Genomic DNA, 18,515 nt, shown 5'->3' with positions numbered 1-18,515 from the left:
GGCCACCGATACGCACAAAAATGCTGGTATCGGTATCGGCGAGTACTAACAAATAATAACACCCGATACCAAACTCTTGTTCAAACGCAGCACGTTGCGCAGCACGAAGCCTGACACAGCCTTCCTAACACAGACATGCCCAGACATGCCCCTCTGCTGGAACGCTATTGGCCCAGAGCAGCTGCTCTCAACCAATGGCGTGGCAGCTTTTCACTATCGCGGAAAAACAAACACGCATGGAGATATTTCAAGGTGGATAGTCCGGTGTGTACAACGGCTAAATGCACAATTTGCGGTCTCAATGTGTCGAGGGGTGGCACTAAAGCTGCCAGTTTCAATACTATTAACTTAATTAAGCATTTAAAGGCAAAACATATTAAAGAGCACGAAGAGTTTCTGTCATCTACTGCAGCTGCGACAGCAAGCAAGAGAACGGATGGACCAAAACAACAAACGCTGAGTAGCTCATTCCATAAAAAGGACCAGTGGGATGCGACGAGTGAAATGGCAAGAAAGATGACTGAGAAAATGTCTGAAATGATTGTGCTCTGTGACCTGCCCTTCTCCTTTGTTGACAATGTGGGATTCCGCCTTTTTATGGCTCACGCTGTACCTAAATACAAAATACCAGGTCGCAAATACATCACGGAGACGGCCGTCCCTGCCCTCAATAAGAAGGTGACTGAGCATGTTTCAGATAAGCTAGGAAAGGTGCAGGCCATCAGCTTCACTACGGATATTTGGACCAGCGACGTCTCCCCACTGTCCCTGCTTAGTTTAACTGCTCACTGGGTGGACTCCGAATCATACAACCGGGAAAGCGTTGTGCTGCATGCAAACGAGTTCAAGGGGTCCCACACTGGTGAAGCAATTGCAGAAGCAATTGAGAGTATGCTGCTTAACTGGAACATCTTCAGGTTTTGAGCAGTGCCAGACTAAGTGTTAGCAATAATTTTACATCGAGGTGAGTATGCGGCTCAAAAAACATGTTTTTTGTTTTGTTTTTTCAAACGCCGTGGTATCGGATCGGTACTCGGTATCGGCAAGTACTGCACGGTCAGGTATCGGTATCGGGATCAAAAAATGGTATCGGAACAACACTAGTTGTGGGTTTGATTCCCGCTGGGACCGTATCGTATATAGTGAAAAATCTAGGTACTCACTGCGATGTAAGTCGCTTTAGATAAAAGCATCAGCTAAATGGCCGATGTTATTATTATATTATTTCTACGTCATCCTACTGCAGGTATATCTTCTCCCAATGAGCAGAAGAAGGAGACATCAGTCTGCAGCACACACACACTCTCTCTCTCTCTCTCTCTCTCTCTCTCTCTCACACACACACACACACACACACACATGCACTCTCTCACACGCCCCCAAAGTATAATGGCTCCTCCCAAAGTATAATTTGTGCTCAGTGAGTAAAAAAAACTTAATTCATTCACCAGTTTGTATATAGTTAAAATAAAGTTATCCGGTGTGGAGTTTTCTGTCTTAAATTTGATATAGATCATGTTCTTTGTTGGTTTGTGAGGATGTTCATACACACTTGGTAAGAGGTGTGTGTGAAAGAAGACCACAAAAAACAGCAGTGACTGCTCTCAGCTGTTTAACACTTAAAGACCTAGACACCATCACCAGTTGTAGGTTGTCTGAAGTGCAGTGTTACTATGAAAATTCACTAGAATGCAGGAATTGAGAAAAACAATCTCAACACGCACCCGCCCAGAGTCGTTCCCCCAAAGTATATTTCATTTCTGCGGGAATCACTGAATCAGTAATCAATACAAACACAGTCTCTGTGTTTGAGAGGATCAGCGCGCTGTGCAGGTTCCTGATATTGATCACACCATCGGTTGATCTGCAGATCGATGATTCTGCTCGGAGCTTCTGCTCAAACCCACCGCCTCGAAACGATTCAGCGCCTTGTCCAGTTGTAATTTTAGCCCTAGTCAGCGGTCCTGCTCTGCAGAAACGTTCGATTGGGTCTTGTCTGAATCGACATGATAAGTAAAGTTACACCCCCCCCCCTCCCTCTGCTGGGACCATGTACCCGCCAGGAGAGACAGCAGAAAGCAGAGTGCCTGTTTGCATCCATGATTTGGTCTTGGCCAGATTGGAGAGTCTGCCAGGCAGTAGTAGTCAAGGAGAAATGGGCTCCACCGATAACAGCGTTGCAGTGAGATCGTCTGCTCATGTCATGCAGGCTTCTGATTGGACCAAAACCAACGACACCACAGTTTCTCAGAAACACTGGATTGGTCTTTTTCTGGGTCTATTTAGTGAGTTATCTTCTCTTTTGCCAAAACAATAAATAGCTGTTTGATGAATATTTATGTCTATATTGTTGTTGATAAAATGAACACTGGTGTGCGTGTGTGTGTGTGTCTATGTGTGTCTGTGTGTGTGTGTACTCACCAGGCACGCCGGCTGCCAGCCCCTGTCCGAAGGCGAGGGCGTTGTTGACTGCTGCCGCGGCGACCAGCTGGTCGTTCTGCTGACCCTGCTGACCCTGGCTTGGGGTCAGAGGTCGCTGGTTACCGCCCCCGCGCATCACCTAGGAAACACCCACAATTAAAGCCTGGTACACACATAAAGATAACGATTTTGGCCCGATTTCCCCCCTTCCGACCAAGGACAGCAAACGCCCGATTATCGGATGGCTCTAAAGATTATCCTACAAGATTATCTTGTGGTTTGAGGTGTGTTAAGAGTCAATTTCTCCCGACAATCTGCTTGGAAAATGGTCGGGGCAGACGATCATAAATACAAGATTTCTGGCTTGGGAGACGAGACTCTAGAGTCTAGACTGTCGTAGGACAGAACTTTATGTATGTGGTGTGCTGTATTGGGAATATCAGAGCACACCACACACAATACCATCAAAAATGATTCTTTATCTTCATGTGTGGGGTCTTAGTGCTTTCTTGCACTAAATAAGACTCAACAATTCCTTCCGCACATTACAATAATTAAATTGGGCGTCAGATTATAAATATTAGATATATTTAGAATATAGCTGAAAGTCTCTGCCAAACATAAATGTAGAAACAGATGTTAACTCTTTGACTGCCAGCCATGTTCAGAGCGGAGAGCTCCACACTGCCAGACTTTTGGGGCATTTTCGCTGAACTTTGAAGACCCACCAAATATTGACTTTTCGGACTACATAAACATTGAACATATCTACCAAAACTTTAGACTCTCTTCTTTCATCAGAAAAAGAAAGTTTGTTTCTAGCCTCTTTGAGTGTTTAGAAATCGGCCGTAGAACATAGGGTGGTTTCAGCAAAAACACCTGATTTTGACCAATAAACAGAGAAAACGAGTTTTTTCTGCAGAACTTTTTTTTCTTCTGCACTTTTTCTGTATCATCCGACTCTGAACTGTTTGAAGAGTCGTGCGATGGCCGCGATGCTCCGCGATGCTCCGCGCCGCAATGCTCCGCGCCGCGTTTGGCACATACCCTGATCCGTTTCGCCATTACTACAACCCACAGCAAGCCACTTCCTTCTCCAGGCTTTTATCGAACTACTGCCCCCATCTGGGACCGAAATACATTACACCCAAGTCTGAAATTCACTCGCTAGGTGTAGAACATGTCAATAACGCGATCCCCGCGAAAAAAGAAAAAAAAATCTATAAGACGCCAATTGGCGTCTTTGGCAGTCAACGTTACTATTCTATAAGACGCCAATTGGCGTCTTTGGCAGTCAATGAGTTAATCTAGTGAATCTCTCTGCAGTTTGGTCCAATGGGAAGGCTCTCACCTGCTGCTGGTTCTGCTGGCTCTGCCCTGCTGCCTGTTGATTGGCTGAGTTGTTGGCAGCAGCGGCTTGCTGTTGGAACAGGTTAGCAGGGTACACCCCCCACGGGGTCACCCCATAGTACTGAGGGGGCATCACCGCTGGGCCTGGGGAGGGAGGGACTGGTTAGAGGGGCGTGTATGTGTATGAGAAGAGGATAATTTCCCCCTAGCATCAATGGTTGTGTATGTATGTAGAGTATGCAGACCTGCCAACCTTCAGAAATGTTTATGAGTACCACTTGACCACGCAAATGTTTTTCATACGCGTTTGTAATTAAGACACACGCTTGTGAAGCAAAACACATAACTTAAGTTAACTGAGAGTATGGAGGCGATTAGGAATTAGAATTATATTGACTATATTGATACACCGGGGCTTGTGGGAAAACATCAGGGGCTTGAGAAGTAGCCACCCCCTAGCCCTGTCCCTGGTTCACATGGTTTCACCTAGGGATGCTCCGATTTATCGGCCACCGATTTAAATCGGCCGATTTCACTCCAAATGACTCGATCGGTGATCGGCAAAAATGGCCGATCGCAAAAGCCGATCTTTTAAGTTATTTTATTGTGGGAAAACGTTATTTCTATGTTGCGATAACTTCTCAACAGGATTTTACAGGGTTCGTTCAAACTATCGTAATTCTTGAACTACATGTGCAATCGGGAAAAAAACAACAGTTTCTGAAAGCAGAGAAGTTGCACTCTCTAACCATTTAGGGTTATTACGGTAGTTCACCAAAAAAACAAATGCATTGACCTCTAAGCGTCATAGGAGCTGGAGAGTGATTTCAAGAGAAGCGGTATTTTATACTTTAGTGAGTTTCTGTACATATATGTTTGTGATTGTGAAATGTCATGAGGTTAGTTCTAGAGAATTTACCTGATAGAACATTGACATGCTAGAAACACATAACTACACATAATTAGATGATCATACCGCCCCAAACACAAACACGTCCCAAAACAAAAGTATTTACAAAAGCCTTACCAAATAGTAGTCTATGGCAAACGAGAATGGTGAATCCAATCCATAAAGTATTTAGTGATCGTTAAACTGTTGTTTATTTTTCGTGTTATGAAAAAAAACGAGTCGGCGAGTAGCGTAGTTCTAGGCTGCGTTCGTAAATTCGCTCTGGAAATCTGACCAGCAGTCATGGAATGCCTCTTGTCCAATCAAATTACTTGGTCCCTTTATTACGTTGAGCCCAGTGTGCGCTCCGGCGCTCTCAGAGCGAATTTACGAACTCAGCCTAGAACTACGCTACTCGCCGACTCGTTTTTTTTCATAACACGAAAAATAAACAACAGTTTAACGATCACAAAATACCGTCAGTTAAGCTGCGCCCAAAACCATGATATGTTGCCACGTGAAACGATAAGACAAGAGGCCACGATACGATAATCGCCGTAGGAGGCGATTCGACTGGAGGCATGTGAAGTTATAATTTCTTCAAACTTGCAGTGGTAGCAACGGTGTGTGTGGTTTAGTAAATATAGCGTGCGTGTGTGTGTAGCTGTACGTGTGTGTGTGTGGCCCTCCTGTGAGAGGTGTGTGTGTGTGTGTGTGTGCCATATCTCAGTATGTAGGCTATGCAGTGTAAGTAAGTGTGTGAGTTTATTCTGTTATTTATGCTATTATATCTAGTATTGTGTTGAGAAGCAATGGAAATGAATCAAGAATTGATAAAGTAGGCTAACTTACATTATCATTGTTCTATATGCAACAGAACAGATCACCCAGCATTGCTAATGAAAATAATCAATGAATGTGAGTCTAATACCAATACTTGCTCAATAGGTCTTCAAATCTATTAAAAGTGTTCTTATAAAGGTCTTAAATGTAACTTGTAGAAACCTGCTTACATTAATTATGCGGGTGTTACGGTCAGGGCCATCGCTACTTACACGCGCATCATTGTTAGACTGTTAATGATAGAGCTAACCATCTACGGACAAAAAAAAAGTGTCACCTTTTTGGACCATCGCCAGTTTGCACCCCTGCGTATGTAAACCATGAAGGCCACGTTTATGATGTCTTTTATACAGCCATATCGACTGACTTGGGTCTGCGTTTGCTTGGTGCCTAATGGATCAAGACTTTCGTCTAAAAAGCAAAATATATGTACCGTATTTTCTGCACTATAAGGCGCACCGGATTATAAGGCGCACCTTCAATGAATGGCCTATTTTAGAACTGTTTTCATATATAGGGCGCACCGGATTATAAGGCGCATAGAATAGAATATAGAATACTGCAGTCAAACGTTTGACTGGGGTTGCATTACGCCCAAGCTCCACCTACTGCGTTGCGTCACCTCTCCATCGGTGTTGTGTCAACTTCCCGTTGTCCATGCTCCACCTGAGCGTTGTCACCGTCAACGTTCTACCTGCTCCACTGTCAAAAATATATATTTTTTCCACCTCAAGTATCAGCCGTTCGTCATCCATTTTTGCAACAAGCGTCAAGGACCTGCGGTGATTCACAGCTGACTCGCGTGAATAGCAATTCGCAATAGCTGCGACCACGAGATATAGAGTAGTTAGCTACAAGCATTTTCAATCTGCTATTATCTCTATTAGTGGATTAACCGCTGTGGTGATTTAACAGCTGATAAAAAATACATCAAGTAGACTACAAACAGAGCAAAACAACACCAGAAAACAACCAATAGGCTATACAATTATAACCAACAACCAATATGTGACAGCTCCTGGTGAAATGTGCAACGTAATTTTTCAGTTTTTACACATGCTTAAACTACAGATGGTAAGCTTTCAAATGATGTGTCATACATTCAAATCAGAGAAAGATTGAACACGACAGGCGTATTTGAATGTTGGTTCACCTCAAACACTGAATGGGAGAAAAGTGACTCTGAACGCAGCCCCAGCTATGAACGCAGCCACAGCTACGAACGCTCCTAACAAAACACATCGCTACGAAGGTCTCAACTGTATTTTAATAACATGACAACATACTGGGAGAACATCGACATGCTAAAAACACATAACTACACATAACTAGATGAACACACAGTTCTTGCTTTTGAACACGAGCTAAAACGAAAGTATGTTTACAAGTCAACCCTCCCTTACCGGTAGCCTCCGGCAAACGAGAATAATGAATCCAATACACAAATTATAAGTGTTTAGTGATCGTTAAACTGTTGTTTATTATATCGAGTGGGTACTTTAAAACTTCAAGTTGAAAGCACCAAGAAGGACCGCCTCGAAATTCATCGATGTTCATGTCCCGTGCTCGCGCTGTTGCCTTCATTCGAATAGTGACTGTAGAGACGCTTCTACTTGGTGTTTACTGATTACCGTAATGCTGCAAGCGGTGCGGCTTTGTAGTTTACCAGTCGTACTGAAACATTTTGACAGAGCGCCTTGAGCGCCGTGTACAACCAGTATGGATCAACAAATTAACCAATTGATCCATATATAAGGCGCTCCGTCGTTTTTTTTGAAAATTAAAGGCTTTTAAGTGCGCCTTATAGTGCGGAAAATACGGTAGGCTATTATCCAGTCAGTAAGCATACAGTTATGTAAGATCGGTATCGGTAGATCTTGAGGAAAAAAATCAGTGATCGGTATCGGCCCCAAAAATCCAGATCGGAGCATCCCTAGTTTCACCCCACTATGCTTTGCATTTCCCCACTCACAGCCATATCGTCACATTATTCAACAAATAAATCAGCTATCAAGAAAACCATACAATCATATTCTTTAGAATAATTTCTTTAATATTAAAAGTAAAACATATTACCAATACAGGGCCAATATTTGTAGTGAAATTGTACTACTTTCCATGAACACTGTACACTGCTTCTGCTAGGCTACTTAGTGCATTACACTAATCAGGGATGCAAACACAACTATGGTGAAAAAAGAGAGAGCTATCCGAAGTCGTTGTGGACGGGAGGGGCGGTTCGATGGGGGCTAGTGTTATAAAAAGCGGTTATGAAATGGTAAATGGACTGCACACATATAGCGCCTTTATCCAAAGCGCTTTACAACGGCCTCTCATTCACACACACATTCACACACCAATGGCGGCAAACTACTAGAGATGCTCCGATCAGGGTTTTTGGTAGGGCTGCAACAACGAATCGATTAAATCGATAATAATCGATACCGAAATTCGTTGGCGACGAATGCCATTATCGATTCGTCGTTTTTTTTTTTTGACAAATTTTTTTTTCCGGGTTTTGTTTCCATAACAAACCTACTTCCTGTTGACGCACGCCACGCTGTCTTGCGGCCGGTGTAGGCATCGCGAATCATAGCGAATCATAGCGCTACCTATGGCCGGAAAGGGTAGAACCTATGACTGTCCTATGACTGTCTGCTGTCAGGACATGCTAGTGAGTTAGCTAGCAGGGTTAGCTCGCTGCTGCCGCTAGCTGACTGTCACTACGCTGCTCGTCCAGCTGTAGTCTGCGTAGCTGTGCTGAGAACCAGAGCACTCAGTGTTTCCTCTACATGCATTTCATCGTGGCGGACCGCCACGATGGAATTTCCTCCGCCACCATTCAGATTTCTCAACCCAAAAAAAAAAAAAAGATTTAGGCCGCTTTTCAGACCTTCACAGCGCTAGACACACCCACAAGCGCTGAAACTGGACCAGTCCGTGTGTGTCGCGAGTATTGAACTTGAGGCTGCGTTCGTAAATTCGCTCTGAGAGCCCCGGAGCGCACACTGGGTTCAACGTCATAAAGGGACCAAGTCATTTGATTGGACAAGAGGCATTCCGTGAGTGCTGATCAGATTTCCAGAGCGTATTTACGAACGCGCCCTGGCTGTCACCCGAACACCGCGAGCTAGCGTAGTGTAGTGTAGTATAGGATGTGTAGTGTAGTGTAGTGTAGGATGGAGAGAGAGAGGAGAAGCCTCTCTATGTGTTACCTATGTCCAGTGTACTAGAACCACTCTAACAGGAGTGTTTGTCCGTGAATAACACCGGCTATGCCCGGGGTAGAAACACAAGACTATAGCTGGATAAGGTCTACAGGTCTACACGGTCATTTTAAGCCGTCGACCAGCCCTCTACGACCACGGGAAGTCATGTTAAAAGTGAAGATACTTCTGTTAAACTAAGCTAAGCTAAACATCGCTAATCGCTAACTCCCTCCTGGGCTTAAAGTGACAAGTAATAACGTTGTGAAAAAAAACGTCAGATCAGTGTTTTTGTTTTTATTGACAACGGAATTACATGCTGGAAAAACATGCAGACACAGACAATAAGAGACACACGGGAGAAGTACAGGAAAACATTTTATTTTTTTGGGCCATCGTCGAGTTTTGGCTGAAATTACGTCGTTGTTTTGAGCGCGCGTGCGCGTTTCATGCGCGTGCACGCGAAAAAATCGCGGGCGCGCGCGGTCAGCACTACCCGCCACCATTGTAAAAATTCCTGGAGGAAACACTGGCACTAACTATGTTTCTATAGAGGAGGGTTACACAAACTATGTTTCTATAGAGGAGGGTTACAGCTAACTTCCTATTGTTTTATTATATAAGTCCTGCTGGGCTCAGCCCTTCCATGGTCTCCTGCTCTCCATGCAAATGCAGAGTGAGGCACTGACTGTCGCCTAGCCTATTGTATGGAGTGAGAGGACACATTGCATTGTTTTGGAGCATATCTGTTATATAAAAACATTAGTGTCTTGTCTGTAGCCTATATTGCACTTTGGGTTACTGACCTTTACATTAAGCAAAGTTATTACCTAAAACAATGCATGTATTGAGCTAGAGTTCAACTACTTTATTGAAACAATCTACCGCCATAGTCCATGGCCTGTTGTTAAACCTATTTGATGTAGCAAAGCCTTTTTTATTTATATTATGTTTTATTTTTTATTAATACTTATTCATTTTGCACATGTATATGTATAGGCCTGGCTGATTTAGAAAACATAAAATACAATTTGCAAAATAAATATTTTTTAATAAAAAAAAATAACAAAAACTTTAAAAAAAAATCTTTTCCCCCCGCTTTTTTTGTATCCGATGTATCGATTAATCGATAAGATAATCGTCAGATTAATCGATTATCAAAAGAATCGTTAGTTGCAGCCCTAGTTTTTGGTGCCGATCACCGATCACCGATCACTGGAATCAGTGATCTGCCGATCCGATATCACCGATCACCGATCACAGCGTCGAAAATGGTAATTGAAGCATTCTATTTATTGTGTAGCCTTATTTATGTTTTTAATTATTCTTAACACCATTGATATTGTATATTAAGTATTCAAATGAAATTAGGAGATGAGAAAAGTATCATGAATTGACAACCATCTGTTTTATTGAATTGAACCACCTATAGCTTACTTAGAAAAACAAATAAAATGTGAAAATAAAAATCATAATAAATAAAATGTACACTGTCACATCAAATGTGCAACATTCCACTCGAATGAGAGGAACTAGGGGCTCTTAGAGAACTTGGAGCTTATACTGTAGCTTTCCTGAGGAACAATAAACATACCCAAACTAAACTGCAACATAAACAGGCTATAGCCAAATATAAAATACTGTTTCAAGTCATATTTAGGAGGAGATAAGACAGCAAGTCAGCAATAATCAATACAACAAAAAAACAAAACATTGCACCTAAGGAGATTTCAGACTCAAACCTTACTTCTGATTAAGCAGCATCACTGGCAGATTAGCCTTGAGAAATACAAGCATCTCAGCGTTTTTGGCACTCAGCCTGTTCCTCTTATCATCTAAAAGATGTCCTGCTATGCTGAAAAGTCGCTCGCTATCTACACTTGTGCAAGGTGCACAGAGGAAGACCTAAAACTCAAGCGCTAATAGTTGTTGTTGCTATGGGCCTTAGCCTAGCTTAGTGACTTCCTGCTCGCGGGGTCACATGACGTCGCTGAACACTACCTACACTATGCTCGTGAAGTCGCGCTGGAACTCTGACCAGCACTCGTGGAACGCCTCTCGTCCAATCAAAGCACTCGGTCCCTTTATGACGTCGAGCCCAGTGTGCGCTTCGGCGCTCTCGGAGCGAATCGACGAACGCAGCAAATGCCGTATGATATTCGTGGTATTGAAAGACCTTGCGTGCGTTCCTCCGCGAGGAATTTCTTTTGAGCAGACATTACAAACTGCATATTTGTTGTCTCTTTCCGACACTGTGTAATATTGCCAGACTGGCGACGCCATTTCTCTATGTAAACTGATCGGCCGTGTTTGATCGGCCGTTTTGAGAACTCCGATCAAAACCGATCAAGACCATATCGGCCGATATCGATCGGAGCATCTCTACAAACTACCATGCAAGGCGCCAGCCCGCTCACTGGGAGCAATTTGGGGTTCAGTGTCTTGCCCAAGGACATTTCGACATGTGGCAAGCCGGGGCTTGAACCACCGATCTGCCGACCTTGCGATCATAAGAGGCCGTCTCTACCTCCTGAGCCACAGCCACCCCAATGACTTAAATAAATTATGACTTAAATCAATCGTTTGCTCTGAAGAAGCTCCTCTCACAGAACCATTAAGTCAATGTTGCTACTCTACACTCACACAACCCACCTCTGCATTGGATATGCTGGCAGTTTAGGTGCAGCACTTTGCCTGATCTTCTCAGCTGCTTGGTTGCTGGGAGGGGGTTCTCCTTTCTGAGGAGCTGTTTCACACTTTGTGTTGTTATGATAGTGGTCACCTTCTGTCTGTGGAGCTCTGTCTGACAGTGTGATATGCACACCCTTTCCTCCATAATTAATCTATTTTGTGCATAATACACAATTAATCTAGTCCTAATGTCCTTTTTTTTCTTTTCTTTAAGTCAGACAGTGGGAACTTATGGTTCACAAAAAATTGGGACAGCGGCTGGTGAAAGGGGGAAGAAGTCACCAATCAAAATGTTCAGACTTTTAATTTGAAAATGGAAATACATTTCAACATTGTTGAAAATCACATCACACTCGCTAGTCAAGCCAAACTATTGCAATGCATGGATTGTGTGAGTAATCCCCACTACTACCTAGTTAACTATAACACTACTTTACATTGTTAGCAGGCTCACAAAACAAGCTGTGTTAGTTGACTAGCGATGTGTCATTCATTTTCAACAACGCTTAGCTCACGCTTTGAAAGTCAATGTCGGAATGTGTCTCTCCTTGTTGTTCAGAGAACAGATGCCAAACTACCGACATGTTTACTGTAATAATATGATTTGGCAGTAGGCAGCCATCAGTCAATAGCTCGTCTCATTCACAGAACAGCATGGGTTGCCTGCACTGTTTGATTGTGTATTTTAGAGCAGACTACAGAGATGGTGAACATTAGCATTAGCTAACACTGGCTATCTATTTACCTTAGCTTGGTGCCGTTTAGCTAAATATACAGCTCGTTGGTGGACACAGCCTAAGTTAACTTATCTAGCCAGCTAGCTAACGCTATAAGGCTGAACTGCTCGAACCTGCTGAAAACCTTGAGGTCCAGTTAAGCTAACGTAGCTAAGCTAGCTAGCCTAATAGCTTACGTTAATATAGACTCGGTGTTGAAGCTGCTCTGACACGGAATACAATAATCTCTGATGTATTCCAAACTATTCCAAAGTGCTTGACAGTTGAGTTCTCAAGAGGAACGGTCGGCGGTAGGCATGCTTATCTATATTCCGTAAACAGAGCAGTATCCGAAGCAGGTCAACGTGACGCAGGTGACGCTTGCGAATATGATTGATGGAACGAGTGAGTGAAGGAAGGAGGAACCAATCAGGCAGCTTTTTGCGTACCTTTCAGCTGACAATGCGTACCAGCGTCCATTGACGTTAAAATGCGTACCTGCTACACAAAATGCGTACAGGTTGGCAGGTCTGAGTATGTAGAGTGTGTGTGTTTGTGAGAGAGAGAGAGAATATCTATGGTTGTGTATAGGGATTAGGGATGGGAATTGATAGTGTTATAGACAGCGATGCCAGTATCGATGCCATTCTTTATCGATTCCCTAATCGATTCTTGATCGATTTTCTGTGTGGGAAAAAAAGTAGGCCTACACAGCGTCAACACAGCGGAGAACGTCTGCCTAGCAACATCTGAACGTGCTACAATGAATTACAACGCTCGTTTCCGTAAAAGGATATAACTTGGAAATCAAATCTAAAACTGACTGATAAAATACACAATTCTAAGCATGTATGCCTAGTAACATTTGAATGAATTACAATACTCCTTTTCCAAAGGGAACAGTTCGGCAACCAACCACACAAACACAAACAATGGATTGGGTGAGTAATCCCCACTGCTACCTAGTTATCTATAACACTACTTTACATTGTTAGCAGGCTCACAAAACAAGCTGTGTTAGTTGACTAGCGAGTGCGTCTGTACTGTCCAGTTAGGATGGGGTGTTTCAGTGTATGTGGAATGTTATTTTGAATGTTATTTGAATAATTATTAGTTATTATTAATTATTAATTATTAGATATTAGTAACATTATTTTGAGTTATGCCTCATAACTGCGTGGGAATTGTTTGATTATAGTGATCAGGTATGCGTAGGGATATTGGGGGCTGTGATTAGGTGCTTAATAGTGGGATACCGTGCGTATGGGTTCATTGTGTGATGCCAGGACTTGAGGGATGCCACGGTTAGTGTATGATGCATGCTTTGTGTAACATTTATATGCTTTGTGTTAGTCATTGAATGTGTCAGAGCTGTGTATTCATGTATGTTTTGTTGTCTGCATTCGCAGGTTTTACAATCTATTCAATTTTCACTAAAAATAAGGAAAACGAGTTGAATGGTATCCATGTCCTTCAGTCCAGCCTTTCGGTCGGCGTCAGTAGAACGAACAGCGTCATTGATTTTTAACAACGCAGAAATGTATTTACATTTTTCAACGTAAAAGTCTGAACGTCAAGTCGGCTGCCTACTTGTTACCAACTTCACCAGCAGCTGTCACATATAACATTTAACTGGTGCATAAAATAAACAACTCTTCTTTATAATTTAGAAGGTGTGGCTAAAACAACATCATGTGAAGACTGATGTGTGTCCTATTTAGAAAAGAGGCTACAGTGCAGCCAGCAGTATCATTATGCTATACATAGTGATAATATTAAACTATGCATTTTACTTATTAAAATATATTCTCAGTTGTCTCATTAATTGGAAGAGTAACATCATAATATAATTACCATATAATAAACCAATGGAACATTTACATACAACTTCAAGTGAGATACTATAGAACCTACTGCAAGATATGAATATATCTTATATACCGTACATATAGGCACGATTCCTTCACCTCACTTGAGACAAATAAACGACATGACACATTGGCAACACTATCTGGCACAGAGAGCAAAGTATCAAGGCCTTATTATTCAGTGGTAGTGACGTGCAGGTTGTCCACAACGCTGAATTTAGTTTGTCTTTGTCACATTTTAAATAGATAACATGCTACTTCGTCAGCCTCCTCAGTAGGGCTGGGTTAAAAAAATCGATTTCCCGATTCTGAATCGATCTTCATTGAATGAGCGATTATCGATTCATAGTTCTTCCTCCGACCTTGCGCACGGCAGCCCTAGCCCTCGTTTATTCAACTAGTGAATACTGCGCCCCAGTATGGTGTTGCAGTGCCCACACCCGCCTCATCGACTCGCCTATAAACGAAGCCTTGCGCATTGTGACAGGATGCCTGCGTCCTACCCCCGTGGACAACCTTCCCATCCTAGCAGGCATCCAGCCCGCAGGCCTCCGCCGCATGGGAGCCACAGCACGTCTCGCCTGCCGGGCCGTGGAGCTTAATAACCATCTGCTCCATAATAGGCTCACTATAACAGCGGAGCCCTCCCGGCGTCTCAAGTCGAGACACCCATTTGTGCCTGCCGCACAGGATCTCAGGCAGCAATGCAGAGATCTCAACATCAGTGCGGCAGGATGGGCGGATTATATGTGGCGCGCGGAGTGGAAGGCTAACACCTCCAAACTCCGACCACATCCCAGTCGCCGGCCCTGAGCCCCTCGGGATGGACTTGCCAAGGCTATCCTGGGTGAGACTCAATCGTCTCCGGACCGGCGTCGGGCGTTTCCGCTCATCAATGCACAGATGGGGCTTGGCCCCAAATGCGGTGTGCGAGTGTGGCGCAGAGGACCAAACCGCAGACCATGTTATCCTGGATTGCCCGGTGTACCACCCACCCAACGGGATGCATGGTCTGTCGGTATTAGATGACGAGACGATGACGTGGCTTCTGGAGGGGTGTCCAGAAATATAGCCCGGGTGAGCCCCTCAACCAGGTCTCGGGGTGGTAAAAGGGTAGCCCCTCGGCCCCAAGCCTGGTGGAGTGGAGAGGAAAAACAACTACCCATACGCCGAAGAAGAAGAAGATCGATTCATAAATCCCGAGATCGATCTTTCATGCATTTTCCTGCTTGCAGCTTCAACCCGCAACGAGATCTCGTGGCCAGATCTCACGCTACAAGAATTTATCATATCTCACGCAACGAGAGGTCTCAACACTGTAAAATCTAAAAACATAGCGATGGCAGGGACACTCAAGTCACCACCAGGCTTAAAGGCAGATGTCTGGGTGCATTTTGCATGTACAAATTATGACGATAGAGATGAGCAGGACAAAAGCAAAGCCATATGCAAGCTGTGCGCAGTGGAGGTTAAATTCTGTGGAAACACCACAAATCTACGGAACCACTTATTGAGGCATCACCCTGAAGTGAAACATGGAAAAGCGGATCCGAAACAAGCCTCGCTGATAAAGACGTTTGGTTGCAAATTACAATCAAATTCTCCCCGTGCCCAATACATTACCGAGGCTGTAGCAATTTCTATTTGCAAGGATATACGCCCGCACAGCGTTGTTGAAAATGCTGGCTTTCGAAGCCTCGTCAGTGTACTAGAACCACGCTACGTGTTACCGACACGCAAACAGTTGAGTGAAGTGATAGTCCCAGACATGTCCGCGCAGGTGAAACGTGACATCGCAACTTCACTTCAGCCAGCAGAGAGTTGCCATAACGTGTGACAGCTGGACATCCAGAGCAATGGACTCGTACCTGACAATCACTTGCCACTTTATCAGCGAGGCTTGTTTCGGATCCGCTTTTCCATGTTTCATGTCAGGGTGATGCCTCAATAAGTGGTTCCGTAGATTTGTGATGTTTCCACGAACTTATTGTTACTGTATACTACAGTATTTTAATAATAATTGATTTTCCAATTATGTTTATTCCTGAATAAAATCTTCTAATCTCCAAAAAGTGAGAAAGCAGTAATGAAGGGCTTTAGTTTCATGGACATTATGGTTTACAATGTGTTTTTTTGTTCCCCAAAATACCCTCATCTATTGCACTATTTTCGTTTGAGTTTTGCACATTTTTATTTTGTATATAACATATACAGTATATAGGCTATATTATGCAAATAAGCTATTTGAGACAGTCCTGAGGGATATGTGATGTCTTGTTTACCGATAGGCTATGTTTGTAGCCCCTTTATTTACACTGGCTGCAGTTTAGCAAAATGTTGGTCAATGATGTTCATTTATGTTCCAATAAGAAGTACATTCATGTACCGTATTTTCCGCACTATAAGGCGCACTTAAAAGCCTTTAATTTAAAAAAAAAAAACGACAGTGCGCCTTATAATCCGGAGCGCCTTATATATGGATCAATTGGTTAATTGGTTGATCCATACTGGTTGTACACAGCGCTCAAGGCGCTCTGTCAAAATGTTTCAGTACGACTGGTAAACTACAAAGCTGCACCGCTTGCAGCATTACAGTAATCAGTAAACACCGGTACTGTGCTTACTCACAGTCCCACACCACTTGTGTGTGTATAAAGACCCCAAGTAAAGAAGACTAAACAGAGCTTCCGAGGGAACAAAGCGAGATGGCCACAGTTAGAGGACAAACACAGTTAGAGGACAAACACAGTTAGAGGACAAACACAGTTAGAGGACAAACACAGTTAGAGGACAAACTCCAACAGTGGGTTGTTGAACAGAGAGCAGCAAGTAGAAGCGTCTCTACAGTCACTATTCGAATGAAGGCAACAGCGCTAGCACGGGACATGAACATCGATGAATTTCGAGGCGGTCCTTCTTGGTGCTTTCAACTTGAAGTTTTAAAGTACCCACTCGATATAATAAACAACAGTTTAACGATTACTAAACACTAGGGATGCACCGAAATGAAAATTCTTGGCCGAGGCCGAGGCCGAATTTAAGGAAACACTTGGCCGAATACCGAATACCGAATACCGAATGTGTATCGGCAGTTTTTAATTTTATCATTGCATAAACTAAATACATTTTGCTTTTTATTCATATGATATTCATGATTTGTCTCTACATAGGCTTCAGAAAGTATTTAGACCCCTTCACTTTTTTCACATTTTTGAATAGATTTGCCATCAATCCACACACAGTACCCTATAATCTAAGTAAAAACGTTTTTTAATGTTTGCAAATGTATTAAAATGTAAATACAGAAATACCTCATGTACATAAGTATTCAGACCCGTTGTCACTCTTAAAATTAGGTCAAATGCTAAATGTCTTCAACAAGTCATTCAACAAGTTGAATTGAGTCCACCTGAGTGTAAGGATAATAGTTCATGTTATTTCAGAATGAATATCTTTTGTTTTTATAGTCTCTGGTTTGCATAGAAACCACCGCATGATACAGCTGCATGTCATAAACTCGTGTAGAACAGCTGGGGAGTCTGAATATGTTTTCAACAAGGCAACAACTCTGCTTCTCACTCCAATTTTAAATTGAGCTACGACTGCTAAGCTAACTAGCTAGATTAGTGTAAGGTTGCGTTCGTAAAGTCGCTCTGAGAGCGCTGGAGCGCACACTGGGCCCGACGTCATAGAGAAACCGAGTCATTTGATTGGACGCGAGGCATTCCACGAGTGCTGATCGGATTTCCTGAGTGAATTTACGAACGCAGCCAGTTTTGAAAGCGCGTCGCCTCGCGCTGCGCGCCTGTTGAGAGTTATATTTAATTGTATTGCGTTATCAAAACACGCACACTATTCGGTGGTAAACATTCGGTGTTTTCACACATTCGGCCGAATACCGAATGTGCTTTATTTTGCGATATTCGGCCGAATACATTCGGTGGCCGAATGTTCGGTGCATCCCTACTAAACACTTATAATTTGTGTATTGGATTCATTATTATCGTTTGCCGGAGGCTACCGGTAAAGGAGGGTTGACTTGTAAACATACTTTCGTTTTAGCTCGTGTTCAAAAGTAAGAACGTTGTGTTCATCTAATTATGTGTAGTTATGTGTTTTTAGCATGTCGATGTTCTCCCAGTATGTTGTCATGTTATTAAAATACAGTTTAGACCTTCGTAGCGATGTGTTTTGTTAGGAGCGTTCGTAGCTGTGGCTGCGTTCAGAGTCACTTTTCTTCCATTCAGTGTTTGAGGTGAACCAACATTCAAATACGCCTGTCGTGTTCAATCTTTCTCTGATTTGAATGTACGACACATCATTTGAAAGCTTACAATCTGTAGTTTAAGCATGTGTAAAAACTGAAAAATTACATTGCACATTTCACCAGGAGCTGTCACATATTGGTTGTTGGTTATAATTGTATAGCCTATTGGTTGTTTTCTGGTGTTGTTTTCTTGTTTTTCTCTGTTTGTAGTCTACTTGATGTATTTTTATCAGCTGTTAAATCACCACAGCGGTTAATCCACTA

General features: G+C 43.0%; 1 protein-coding gene across 4 annotated transcripts in view; it reads right to left on the bottom strand.

The window, feature by feature from the left end:
* pum1 (pumilio RNA-binding family member 1) overlaps nt 1-18,515 on the bottom strand; it is a 57,031-nt gene that overhangs the window by 20,595 nt on the left and 17,921 nt on the right. For all 4 annotated transcript variants that reach the window (XM_080526795.1, XM_080526792.1, XM_080526793.1 and 1 more), the window contains 2 exons: nt 3,773-3,915; nt 2,422-2,560 (listed from right to left, as the gene is read on the bottom strand). In XM_080526795.1, the coding sequence (XP_080382921.1) occupies nt 2,422-2,560; nt 3,773-3,915 (282 nt within the window). The remainder of the gene's footprint in view (nt 1-2,421; nt 2,561-3,772; nt 3,916-18,515) is intronic.

This window comes from Nansenia antarctica (assembly GCF_963989245.1).
Source record: "Nansenia antarctica genome assembly, chromosome: 3".
In the NCBI taxonomy this organism is placed as follows: Eukaryota; Metazoa; Chordata; class Actinopteri; order Argentiniformes; family Microstomatidae; genus Nansenia; species Nansenia antarctica.
The sequence above is the reverse complement of the archived record's forward strand: the minus strand, read 5'-3'. Positions and strand labels throughout refer to the sequence as shown.